A 12,996-nucleotide genomic window follows, 5' to 3' on the forward strand; every position below is an offset into this window, starting at 1 on the left:
CCTCCGTCAGGCACAGCAGAGCGGCAGCCCGAGCTCCCGGCAGCCCTGGTGCAGCTCCACGCTGCGGGTGCAGAAATGGCCTTGTAAAGGGTTTTTTTTTTCCCTCTTTTTTGCTAACGCAGAGCACATGCAGTGATGCATCCCTGCTCCGACGGGGCACACACACGGCTTCGCCCTTTCAGACCCGCAGCGAGCGCTGCCAGGCTGGCAGCATCCACAAAAATAGCTGCTGTGGGAAGGGCCGGGAACGCTGCAGGGATACGGCCACAGCTGCTCAGGCTCTGTGCTGGAGGGTTTCCCCAAGCCTCTGTCTGCACAGCAGGATCCTCGCCCAGGTTGTACCAGAGCCGAGCTTTGCTGTCCTCCCCAGTCACCCTCTCCCCGCAGGTCTGAGCCTGCCACCGGGACCTGGGGAGCGCAGGACGCTGCAGGGAAGTACTTTAATTTAAAGCATGCATTTATTTTCTTGGGTTTGTTATTTTTTTTAATCGCATAATTACTGCAGACATTTCTGCTCATGTTCGGGTTTATTACATCTTTGTGGTTATTCTACAAGCCCTAAATTTTGGGCCTCAACTGAGTTGGCAAAGTTCTCCAAAAACATCTGTCCCGAGTTACTCCCCTTCCAGCGCTCCGGCAGAAAGCTGGCAGCTGAAGATGTTGCAACACAGTTTTATTTGCAACAGAAAAAGTTCTTATTCCTGACCCAAACAGAAGTGTAAATATTTACTGCCTCGATGTCAGCGCTGGCCCCACACCTGCAGGTCCCGACAGGCACTTGTCCATCCTCCTCCAGAGGACAGCACATCTGTCTCCAGGCTCACCAGCTCCTCTCGAGCGTGGGCAGGCAGCACGCAGGATGCTAAATGCCTGCTCGCTGTCACAGCAAAGAGCCAGCCAAAATCCCCCGTGTCAGCGGAGGGACACCCATTCTCCTCCTGTTTGCAGTCCTTGCCAGCAGCAACGCTAAAGACGACGCCGTCTCTGAGCAGGGGCTTAATTAACAACCTGCCCCTAATTCCCCCACATTAAAATTCCTGTACCCAACAGGCTGCTTGAATCCAGCAGCTACTAAACAAGACGTGGGTTTGTTTTCCAAAATATAAATGCCAGTTGTAAAGGTCCCTCTGCACACCCACCCCTTCCCACAGTCATGCTTTGGTGTGACCGGAGCAGAGGTGGAAGGGAGTTGCATCACCCCAAACGCATCTCAGTGGCTTTACTGTTGTTCTTGTTTCTCCTACAAACACACCTGGAGGAAGCAGTGAGGCAGCAAGTCCCAAGGACGTCGCTAACGTGGCCCATGAAGCTTGTGTGGCCGTAACCGGCATCCCAGTAACGGCACATCCCTCCCACTGGTGCCAGCCCCGGGCCACACTGCCTGCGCACCACGAACACCTCCGGGAGGGCCGGCAGCACCGCTCAGCGCCTGCCTTTTACACGCCATTAGCCCAGGCATTTAATTAACAGCACCGCCAGCTCGCACTGCTGTCCCAAAGGCACCTTTGCAATAGAGGCAAGTCACCGCCAAGCACCCAACGCACCCAGAGCAGCCCCTGCTGCGCTGAGACCCCGCTGCCCTCCAGCACAGCCCTGCCGGCTGCCGCCCAAGCTCCTGGGGACTCAATGCTGGGTGCTCAGCAGGGCAAAGCCAGAGCTCCAGGGAAAAGCAGAAAACAGCCCGGCAGCCACAAGAACATGCCTGGGACAGGGGAGTGCACGGCATGGGGGCACGGGCCCTGCTGCTTCCCCTCCCGGCGGGCACAGCGAGGGGCAGGCGGCGAGCAGGCAAACCCCTCCAGCTCAGGCAGCGCTGGGTGCAGCACCAGGGGACGGGGCAAGGCAGACCCTGCTCCCTGTGCCACCACGGCCACGCAGGGCACGAGTCCCCGGGGTGCCGCTACTGGCAGCCAGCCCTGCCAACCTGCTCTCGGGGCAGCCAGCCTGATTTTTAAATACATGCTGAAAAATTCATGGCATTACCGTGGCTCCTGGAGCACAAGGTCCTGGACACCAGGTCTCTGCCAGGGGTGTGCATTGGCCTCCTCACCCACAGGAGCTCTCTGGGGGGGTCACTCCTCTTGGAAAATAATACTAGGGCAGCATGGGGGGGGGCTGGCAGGGCTGTGCCCACCCAGCCTGCTGCATCGCCTCCCCGCTGCCCACCTTTACAGCTGCCCCGGGTGCCAGATTTCCCTCCTCTTTGTTTCAGTTGCTCGTTGCTTCAGGCTGCACTGAACAACCCGGCCTCAAATCAAGGAAAAATGCAGCATTTACATAAACAAATGCTGCTTAAAAAAATGCTGCTCCCTGGGAGCAGCCCGGAGCATCAGGGCACCAGTTCCCACAGGGGCAGGTTGGGGCCAGGGGTCTGCAGGGGGAAGGGAGCTGCCTTTTCTCCTCCTTCACTAAACACCTCCAGGGAAACTGCACTAAAGACCCAAGTGCTGCCAGCCCAAGCCCAGCTTCTCCCGGTGCCACCCAGCTCAGAACCCCATCACTTCCAAACCTAGTTGAGGGCAAGCCTCTAACTGGACTCCAGCTGCCACAGCCCCACTGCAGGGACCAGAACATCTCCTAAACAGCACCCACATGGGTGCAGTGCCAGTGATCTGCAGAATTAGGGTCAGGCTAGAGCTTCCCCATGCAGAGACACAGTGCTGGACGGCCGAGCACTGCAGGAAGTGGGGTGTACCATCACCCCCCTGGCCTCCAGCCGTTTTGGACCCAGGAGGAGAGCCACATCACCCAGACCACGAGCCTGGAGCAGGTATTACCGCACTGAAGCGAGCAGGACTGCAAGGCACAGGAGCAGGATGCAAGTCCTGCTGCTCCGGCCACCCCTGACCTCATACCAGAGTCACTCGTGGCCCCAGAACAGAGAAGTGACCTTGGCCAGGAAAGGCTGAAGCGCCCAGCTCTTCAAAGAGCTACCGCCCGCGGAGGCAGGAGCAAACCAGCCGCTGTGCTGAGGGTCTGCAAGCACCCGACATGCTCAGCACTGCCCGCTCAGCAGCCACAGTCCCCAGCCCCACGCAGTGGGCATCACCCCCAGGGTCATTCCCCTTCATCCAGCTCAGGCTTTGCCAAATACCAGCCCCAGCTCCGGCTCAGCAAGCACCAAACGTCCCAGCCATGCTGCCCCAGACAAAGCCCCCAGCCAAGACCCCCAGCCCCTCCGAGGGGAAACGTGGGTGCTTCTCCTCCCCTTGCACCCCAGCCCTTCTCGGCTCTCCCTGTCCCACCCTCTCCTTGGAGGAGCCAAAACCCAAAGGCCGGAAAGGACCGTCCCGTTCCCCTCGCCTGACTTCCCGTCAGCACACGCTGTTGGATTTCAACCAGCAAACGAAACAGAGACAGGATAGGAAATCCCCAGCTTGGAAAGCCGCCCCCAGCCATGCCCAGCCAGCCCCCACCGGGGAACAGCTCCTCTCCCACCAGCCATCCTGGGGGTGACCAGCCCCCCACTGCGCCAACCCCCAGGGGAAATGCAGCCATTATCATCGCACAGACCTTCAAACCGCTTCAAATCATGGAATAAGCATTAAAAAGAAAATATTGCCTCCAACCCTGCTCCTGCCAGCACCAGGGAAGGAGGGTTCCTTTGCTGCAAGATGCCAAACAGCTCTGGAGGGGAGGACCAGAGGCAAGACCCCCTCTTTATCGCTGGAGATGCACGTGCCTCCTGCCTCATACCAGCATCGCCTCTTATCTGCGCGGGGGAATTTCTTCAGCTGTTACTCCATGGGGGCTCCTGAGGACACGGAGTTTTCCTGACTTTCCCACCTATGTCCTCCCGGCAGCCCCACGGCCACTTGTGGGCCAGTCTCCAGCCACCACCCCACCTCGGAGGGGGCAGAGGCCAACAGCCGCTGCAGCACCTGCAAGCTCCCTGGGGATGATGAGGAGGAGGAGTGTGCCCACAACAGCTCTGCAACGGAGGAGGCAGTTGACCACCAGCACTCCCTGCCCAGTGGCACAGACCAGTAAGCACAGGGGGGCTGCAGGGTGGGGACATGGAAGGGAAGGGGACAGACGGCCGCAGAGGGGTGACAGAGTCACGGGCTCGGCCACGCGACACCCGCACCGCTCCTGCCGCATTCACACCCCGAGCAAGGGCAGTGCCGGGACCGAGCCCTGCTATCTGCCGAGAGCAAGGCTGCGCCGTCTCCGCCAGCCCAGCCCCAGCAGCAAGGCAGCCATGGAAATTGGACGTTTTCCACCCCAAATTCTTTCCTTTTTGGAAAGGAGTTTACCAATAAAAAGGCACTTACTGCAGAATCACAGTCCAGACCCAGGCCACTTGAAAAAGAGCTAATTTCCTTCCTATTTAAGCAAAAAGCCGAGAACACATTTGCCCCAGATGTTCCCTCCCTCCTGCAAATAATGGAGGAGAGAGAAGCTCATTCATGAGCTCCAGCTTCACCACGTCCCTGGTCCGCGCAGCCTGACCCTGCAGGGGAGCAAGACCCAGGCTCAGTCACCCCTCCCCAGGGCTGATGACCCTCCCCAGCCCCCTCTATCCCAGCCCCCGGGTCTCACAGGACCCTCAAGGGGTGGAGGAAGGGAGAGAGCAGCGAAGCCCCCAGCAGCCGATGCTGCTTCAAGCAAGTGAGGCCAAGAGGCAGCTCACCCACTGCTTCGGGACACAGCGGGGTCTCCAAAGCCGACAGCCACGTATGGGAGGTTTTTTTCTCAGATGGGAAGCAAGCTGTGTTTGCAGAAGGAGGTGCTCCCAGGGTGGTTGCACCCGTTCCCCGGCTCTCCGCCCAGCAGCCCCGTGTGCCGCCTGGCTCTGCCCTCACCTTCCTGCTGCCGTGCGAGGAGAAGCTGTGTGAGTGCCGCTGGAGGCTGCCCCCGCTCAGATCCAGCTGTGGCTTCCAGACCTCCCCGTTGTCGCTGCCCACTGACTTGGTGGGCGAGATGCTGGAGTTCAGCAGGATCCCGCTGTGCACCATCTCCTCCGTGCACGTCAGGCGCAGGCTGCACAGGTACTCGTCCGTCTCCTTGTCTACCACGAGCAAGCGCGTCTCTGTCTCCACAGCTTTGATGCGCTGCACAACCTGGAAAGGAGAACAACAACTGAGCAGAAACCCAGGGACCCCCCAGCTGCAGCAGGAGCTGGATCCGAGGACTAGCAACTCCCCCACTCTCTCCTGCAGCTTCGGTCTTGCTGCAGGGTGCAAGTTTGCTGTCACTTCCAGCCATTGGTGGTGGGGGAGAAGGGCAGAGCGCGGCTTCGGGGGACCCCCAGGACAGAGTGCCCACTGCCTGCAGCCCCAGGTGATGACAGCAATGGCTCTTTCCACTCCATGCCCCGGCACCCACATGACAGCTCTGCCCAGGGTGGCTGCACAGACCACCCGGGATCACCCGCTCTGCTCAGACAGGAGCTGTCGCCGAGGCTGCTGCATGGCCCGCCAAGCATCAGAAACCCTGCTGCCTGGCTTTGCCCCACGAGGGACAACACAACCTGTCCCACCAAGCAAACAGTCCTGCACACCCTCATTGCCTTTATCTGGGCCTTCTTCGTCCCCCCATAACTAGGGCAGGGTGGAGAGGTGGGGTGCACAGGGAGGCACCGAGCACCCACACGTGCATTCGGTGGCCGGGCTGCCTTTGCTGGGTGCTCCCCACCACACCGGTGTACCAGCTGCCCTGTGCCCCAGGTGGATTTATGAAAGAAACAGCCCAATCTGCGCGTTCATCCCCGGTCTGTGCTAGGGGCTGGCAGAGATAAGGGAACCCAGTGCTGGGAGGAGGAGATGGGCCCGTCCCTGCTGGGATCCAGCTCCAGGCAGCGCTGAACGGGCAGTATTGTCCTGCTGCTCCCCAGCGCCTTCGTGAGGATCGGTGACTGGCAGAGACTCCGAAAGGAGCTTGCGGTGTCAGCATGGTGGGGAGAGCCAGGACGAGCCGATCCCGGCGGGGCAGGCTGGGGGTAAATCAAACCGAGGTGGGCTGTGATGGAAACAGGGCAAATCCAGGCCACGCACAGGAGCAGGGTAAAGGAAAACCACCTCCAGACTCCCTGGCAGCAGCCGCAGAGGGCTGGCTCTGCTGGGCCACCTCCTCCCCGCACAGGCCTTCATCCTGAGGAGGAGGAGGAGGGGTGGTATCGCTGGCAATGCTGCTCAGCGGCCATCCCCAGCCGTGGGGTGGCCCTGGAGACCACAGACCCATGAGCCCCCGGGGCGTGCTGGAAAAGCCCCGAAGCAGCGCTGGGCTTTCTTACAGGGCTCCTGCTCTGATCTAGGTCACGCCGGCCAGACACACTGCAGCCGCCAAGGTTATAAGAAACAAACGAGCCTAATGCGCAATTAGTTAGCATTTATTTACTCCCCTGCAAGCTCCATTCAAGGTCAACAGAGTCGGTATCTGTTAATGAAAAAAAAACCATCCAACAATAAATTTATAGACTGCAGACAAGGCTGCTTGTCCTGAACCAACTAATCTGCTGCAGGCTGCAGCCTCCATCTCCACACGCCGTGCCGGGCGGCGGCGTGCCCAGGGCTCCCATCCGTAACCAGCCTGAAGGGTGCTATTCCATCAAGCCCCAGAAAATCCATCTGCTCCCTTTCAGAACTATTTACATGCGACATCAGACAGCGCTGGCGATACCGGCGAGGCAGTCTCTGTGCAAGGCCACTTCTCCCGGAGGGGACCTGGGAGCTGGCAGCCAACGTGTGGTAGCAAGAGATGCAGGTGGGCAACGCCTGTGGGGAGCGTGCAGGACAAACACGCCGGGTCCCGCACAGCGACATCCCCCAAACCCCGCAGTGCGGGTGCTCCAGGCATTAGGGCAGCACAGTTAACCCCTGGCAGGGAGCAGGGTCCTGCAGACCACCACCAAACACAGAGGGACCGCAGGAGCAGCCGGTGGAGAGCGATGCTGGGGCTCGGCCCGCTGCCGAGCTCCCGCACAGCCACGGCAAGAGCAGCGATGGAGCAAGCGTCCCCCCAGTCCTGCAAGTGCCAGGGACTGAGCCAGGCAGGGATGGGGAACGGGCACAGAGCAGCCCCTCATCCTCTCCCCGTTGGCAGGGACAAGCAGAAGGGGCTTTCCGTGACAAACTCCCCAGGCAGCAAGTCGCTTTGGGGAGAGAGCAGCAGGGCAAAGGCAAAGCAGCAGCCAAGCACACAGCAAGGTCCTGCACGCCGCGGGCACCGTACCCGTTTCCGAGCCATGGTTGCAGCCTCGAGTCCACAGCTTTTCTGAAGACGACACAGCCTCCCCTGCGCGTCTGGCGCCTCGGGACCTTCTCAGCACCGGTCCCAGCCGCATGATTTCCGCAGCCCCACCCAAACAGAATTTCACCCCCAGCTACACCAGCACCAGCCCGGCAGAGCCGGCCCAGGCCCTTCCACCCTTGCCAAACACCACCTGCCCAAGAAGACGACTCATGGTGCCACTGGGAACAGCTCAGTTCATCCCACACGCTCCAAAAAAGATGCCCATGCACGGGGCTGCCAGCCTCCGCAAGGCCTGGGAGGCTTTCCTCGCTTTGGGCACGGCGGGAGGGCAGGAGCCCGCTGCTCTGCCCCACGCACACGCTGCCCGCCTGGGCGAGGAACCAGGATGCGATTTTGCATCCGAGACATGAAAACGCCCCGAGAACACGTTCTGCCTTTGCTCCTTGAGTAAGGCCAGGAAAAAACAGAGAACAAAGACACAAACAACACCAGCTTCAGCTCGAAACACGGTTACACCCAAACAGCAAGGCCTTGTTTGCCGCAGGCTCCGTCCCACCGCAGCTTCAGATGCATGGGGAGAAGCGCTACTTATTCAAGGTCAGGGACCCCAGCAGTGCAAGGAGGAGATGCCACGGTGAACTGGCTGCTCTAACGCATCGGCCGGAGCCAGTGTCTGACCCGGCGCGGCATCGCCGTTCCCGCAGTCCGTCAGTGCCGGTGTTTTGTTGGGTTGGGGTGGGAAGAGGTTCTTGTCATATTGAGGCAGAAGGAAGAGCGATCCCAGAGGGTGTCCTGGGGCAGGGCTGCTCCTGCTTGCACCACACGCGCACGCTAATGCCACCAGAGCAGGAACGCGGCACGGCTGTGAGCTCCACGACACCGCGGATGGGCTGCTCCGTCCCGTTCACTGCTCTGCAGCCGGGAGCCAGTGCCAGGGTTGAATCCTGCCTCCACCAGCAGAAAATGGAAGACAGAAAAATTTCTCCCATTTCACTTGACCTACCGGAAAACCCCTGCACATTTCAAAGACACAGCTGGCTGTCTCAGCTCCGCTATCGCCCATCCCCAGCATCCCAGCTTCAGCAGGGAGTTCTGATGGCTTCTAATACGACACAGCTCCTTAGGGGAACACAACCCTCCTTTCTGCCCAGCCAGATCAAAGATGTGAATCCTCCTTCAAAGGTTTTGAAATCCCATTCAAGACAAACATTAACTTTTACCCAGCTGGCTCAGATCATCAAAACAGGCTCAGTTAGCCATGAAAACCCACTGAGCCCATGGAAAGGGGTCCACAAGGCTTCACTGGAGCCACCTGGGCTTGCCCTGATGCCCTGGAAAGCTCTGCCTCACCTTGAACACCGCAATATCCACGCCTGCCCGTGAAGCCCAGGAACCCACACACCCCCCAAAACACTGCTGGGTCCACCAGCTACGCGAGGCACATCCCTGCCCTGCCCCAATAAAGCGCTAGCAGCGGGGGCCGGCCAGATGTTTTAAGTTACTGAAGCACTAAAGCCCACAGAGCCCCGCGAGCCATGAGGCAAAGGGGCACATTCAGCGCTGTGCCCCCGCTGGGCTCCGTGTCTCCGGCGGGACAGGAGCAGCTCAAATCTCATGGCTTGTTTTTTTTGGACTAAACTGTTTAATAAACACGAGCTTCAGTTTTGTAAGCAGAAAATGACACAGCCTGAAGTGCGCAGCTTCTGTAACAGAGCTCAGAAACAGCTCGCTTGAACCCCCCCCAGTCACAGCCATGGTCTAAAACCAGCCATTATTCTCCTACAAGCCCTATCTCACTTAAGCCAGCCAAACTGCTCAACATCTGCAGAGCTTTATCAGTAGATTTTAAGGTATCCTTATTCGCTCTGGGCTGCATAAGCAGGAGCAGCTCGCCCAAAGCGGCCAAGAAAACACATAGCAGAGCTGGAAATAAAGCCTGGGTCTCCCCATTCCTTTCCACCACAGATTGCATAACGCGGCTCTGCCCTGCCCACACCGAGCCACTTTCGGCTTTCCCACCTTTACACGATTACCACATCCTTTCCCCAGCAGCGAGGCAGACCACACCACGCAACCGCTCTCATGGGAGCTCAGCGTCCCGCGCACGCAAAACCCACCCCCTTGCAGCCCAGGCCTAAGATTTGGGGGGGCACCCATCCCACCCCAGCAACCACCAACACCAGCCAGGCCAAGGGTGCTCCGGCACCAATATTTTGGGAGAAAACCACTCCTCTAGACCACCCTCCTAGGGAGACTGGAGCTGGGCAGAGCCAATACCAGGGGTGCTTGGAGCTGGGGTGCCTCGGGGGTGCCCTGGAGCCTGGGGGGGTCAGAGCTGGAGGGGTGCCCAGATGTGGGGTGCTCAGAGGCAGATGGGCACCCTAGAGCCTGGGGGTGCTCAGAGGCAGATGGGCACCCTAGAGCCTGGGGGTGCCCAGAGGTGGGGTGCTCAGAGCTAGAGGGGTGCCCTAGAGCCTGGGGGTGCCCAGAGCCACGGAGTGCTCTGGAGCCAGAAGGGTGCCCTGGAGCCGGGGTGCTCAGAGCTCAGAGGGGTGCCCTGGAGCTGGGGTGCTCAGAGGCAGATGGGCACCCTAGAGCCTGGGGGTGCCCAGAGGTGGGGTGCTCAGAGGCAGATGGGCACCCTAGAGCCTGGGGGTGCCCAGAGGCAGATGGGCACCCTAGAGCCTGGGGGTGCCCAGAGGCAGATGGGCACCCTAGAGCCTGGGGGTGCCCAGAGGTGGGGTGCTCAGAGCCAGAGGGGTGCCCTAGAGCCTGGGGGTGCCCAGATCCACAGAGTGCTCTGGAGCCAGAAGGGTGCCCTGGAGCCGCGGTGCTCAGAGCCCGGGGGGGTGCCCTGGAGCCCGGGGTGCCCTGGCGCCGGGGTGCTCAGAGCGCGGAGGGGTGCCCTGGAGCCCGGGGGTGGCCCACCCCACTCCACCCCACCCCACCCCGCCCCCTGCCCGCACCTGGTGGTGCGTCTCCTGCTCCACGTTGAGCCCGTTCACCTCGACGACGCGGTCCCCGGCGCGCAGCCCCGCCGCCTCGGCCGGCGAGCCGGGCTCCACTTTGCGGATGAACTGCCCGCTCTTGCCCTTCTCGCCGTGCAGGTGGAAGCCGTAACCGCTCTCCCCCTTCAACATGCGGCACAACCGCGGCTTCAGCTGGTCCTTGGCCATGGCCGGGGCGCCCGGCGGGCAGCGGCGGGAGGGCGGGCGGGGGCGGGCGGCCGCGGGGGGCCCCTTTTATGGGCGGCCCGGGGCGGGCGCGGAGCGGCGGGGCGCGGCGGGGCGGGCCGGGGCCGGGGCCCTGCGCGGCGCGGCCATGCTGCGCGCTGCCCCGCGGCGGCGGCGGCGGGAGCGCGGCGGGCGGGGACGGCGATGGGACGGGCCGGGAGGAGCCAAGGCGGAGCCGTAACCCCGGGCGGGGCGGCGGGACCGGCACCGGGCGGGCGGAGCCGGGGGAGCCCCGGGACCGATGGAGCGGATCGGAGCCCCCCCGGGGCTCTGCGGGCTCCGGTTGCCGCGGTGCCCCCACCCCCGGTGCAGCCCCGGAAGCCCCCCGCCCTCCCGGCCAGCCTGGGGATCGCTGCCGACACAAAGCCGCCGAGCTGGGTCCCCCCCTGCACCCGCGGGCCCGGCCCCCCATCCCCGCTCCCCTCCGGGAAGGGGTGCCCGGGCCGAGGCTCGCCCGTGGGGCAGCGCAGCTCCCCGGGACACGGGCAAGGGCCACCCGGTGAAGGGGAGGCGATGGGGAGCAGGGCACGGAGCAGAGGCCGCTCATCCAGAGGGAGGTCATCCTGCACTGATGGGGTGTGCTGGTGGCCCCCGCTCCGGAGAGGGGGGGACGCAGCCCAACAGCATCTCTGCCCACCCAGCCCGTGACCGTGGAGAGCCGCAGAGGTCTTCGTGGGATGTCTGGGCCGAGCCAGGCACGCGGAGCTTGCAGGCTAATGCACTTTGTACATACATGCAAAATTGGTCAGAAGTGGTTTGTGTCCCCCTGAACACTGGGCAGGGGACGGGGTTCGGCAGCGGGCAGCTCTGGCGTTCCAGTCCCAGCCATTCCCAGTGGGAAAAGGCTCCTGCTCCACCCCGGGTGCCCCTGCGGAGAGGCCGTCCAGGTTTCACCAGGAACAAGGTTGTTTTGATGGAACACAGAGATCCCCGTCTTCACCCTTTTGCATTCCTCGTCTTCATTTCCTTGAAATCTCTTACAAGAAGGAAATGACCCAGGTTAGTTGTCGCAGCGTGCGCTGGGGCTGCGTGTCACAGTCCTGTGTCACAGGTTTTCTACCTCTCCTCTGTGGCACTTCTTCCCCAACCGCTTTCCTACCAGATCTTGCTGAAGCAAATGCAGCGGCCAGCTTGAGGGGGTAAATAAGATCCAGAAACTAATATTGATTTGCTTGTATTTTGTAGTCTGCTTTAAAAAAAGACTTCCACTGCAATTATACATAAAGTCACTCTTAAAGGAAAGATGCTTGAACCAAAAAGATGCTTAGGATCATAGAATCGTTAAGGTTGGAAAAGACCTCGAGGATCATCAAGTCCAACCACCAACCCAACACCCCCAGGCCCACTAAACCATGCCCTGAAGTCTCATGTCGGCAGGTTTTTTGACCAGTCCCCCCAGGGACGGTGACTCCCCACCTCTCTGGGCAGCCTGTGCCAAGGCCTGACCGCTCTGGCACTAAAGACATTTTCCCTCACACCCAACATAAACCTCCCCTGACGCAGCCTGAGGCCGTTCCCTCTTGTCCTGTCACTGGTGACTTGGGAGCAGAGACCAGCCCCCCCCTCACTCCAGCCCCTCTCAGGCAGCTGCAGAGAGCGAGAAGGGCTCCCCTCAGCCCCCCCTTCTCCAGGCTAAACCCCCCCAGTCCCCTCAGCCGCCCCCCAGCACACTTGTGCTCCAGACCCTGCCCCAGCCCCGCTGCCCTTCTCTGGACACGCTCCAGCCCCTCAAGGCCCTTCTTGTCCCGAGGGGCCCAACCCTGAGCCCAGCACTCGAGGTGGGGCCTCCCCAGGGCCGAGCACAGGGGCCCCATCCCTGCCCGGCTCCTGCTGGCCACACCAGTGCTGACACAAGCCCGGGGGCTGGTGGCCTCCTTGGCCACCCGGGCACTGCTGGCTCATGCCCAGCCGGCTGTCAGCCAGCACCCCCAGGGCCTTCTCCGCCGGGCACTTCCCAGCCCCTCTGCCCCAGGCCTGGGGCGCTGCCTGGGGTTGGTGTGACCCAAGGGCAGGACCCGGCACTGGGCCTTGTTAAACCTCACACAACTGGCCTCGGCCCATGGATCCAGCCTGTCCAGGTCCCTCTGCAGAGCCTTCCTGCCCTCGACCAGATCAACACTCCCGCCCAACTTGGTGTCACCTGCAAACTTACTGAGTTTGGTGATGTGTCTTAGCATCTTACTGATGCTTGGCGATGTGTCTTAGAGGAGTGTCGCTATCTTGGAAAAAAATGGCATTTTTATCCCCGACAATTCTTCCCACCTCCATTTCCTATAGACAACGTGGCTATTTGGATGCTGCGTAAGAGGAGGGGGCTCAGTGTGGCTGTGTGGTGGGCACCCAGCGGTGTTGTCCCTCGAGGTGCCCGTCACCCTCAGCCAGGAGCGGGCTCAGCCCCAGCCCCGGCTGTGCTTCGCAGCCGGCGAGGTCCCGCCAGGGACAATGTTGGCTGCCTTTGCTCCTTTGCTCTCTGCGGCGCCGCAGAAGCGCCGAGCTCGGCACAAAATCTTGGGTGACACGAGAAGAGGCCAGAGAGCTGGGAAATTCAGACTGTTTTATTTGCTGTACA

The 12,996-nt window shown here is 61.4% G+C and overlaps 1 protein-coding gene across 1 annotated transcript in view; it reads right to left on the bottom strand.

Annotated features, from left to right (window-relative positions):
* The window catches only part of NHERF2 (NHERF family PDZ scaffold protein 2), a 40,945-nt gene extending 30,431 nt beyond the window's left edge, over positions 1-10,514 (bottom strand). The window contains exons 1-2 of the mRNA XM_064461372.1: positions 10,161-10,514; positions 4,806-5,063 (exon numbers count right to left, since the gene is read on the bottom strand). Of these exons, the coding sequence (XP_064317442.1) occupies positions 4,806-5,063; positions 10,161-10,370 (468 nt within the window). The 5' untranslated portion in view covers positions 10,371-10,514. The remainder of the gene's footprint in view (positions 1-4,805; positions 5,064-10,160) is intronic.
* Positions 10,515-12,996: the final 2,482 nt, after the last annotated feature.

The sequence above is a fragment of the Phalacrocorax carbo genome, chromosome 10 (genome assembly GCF_963921805.1).
Source record: "Phalacrocorax carbo chromosome 10, bPhaCar2.1, whole genome shotgun sequence".
In the NCBI taxonomy this organism is placed as follows: domain Eukaryota; kingdom Metazoa; phylum Chordata; class Aves; order Suliformes; family Phalacrocoracidae; genus Phalacrocorax; species Phalacrocorax carbo.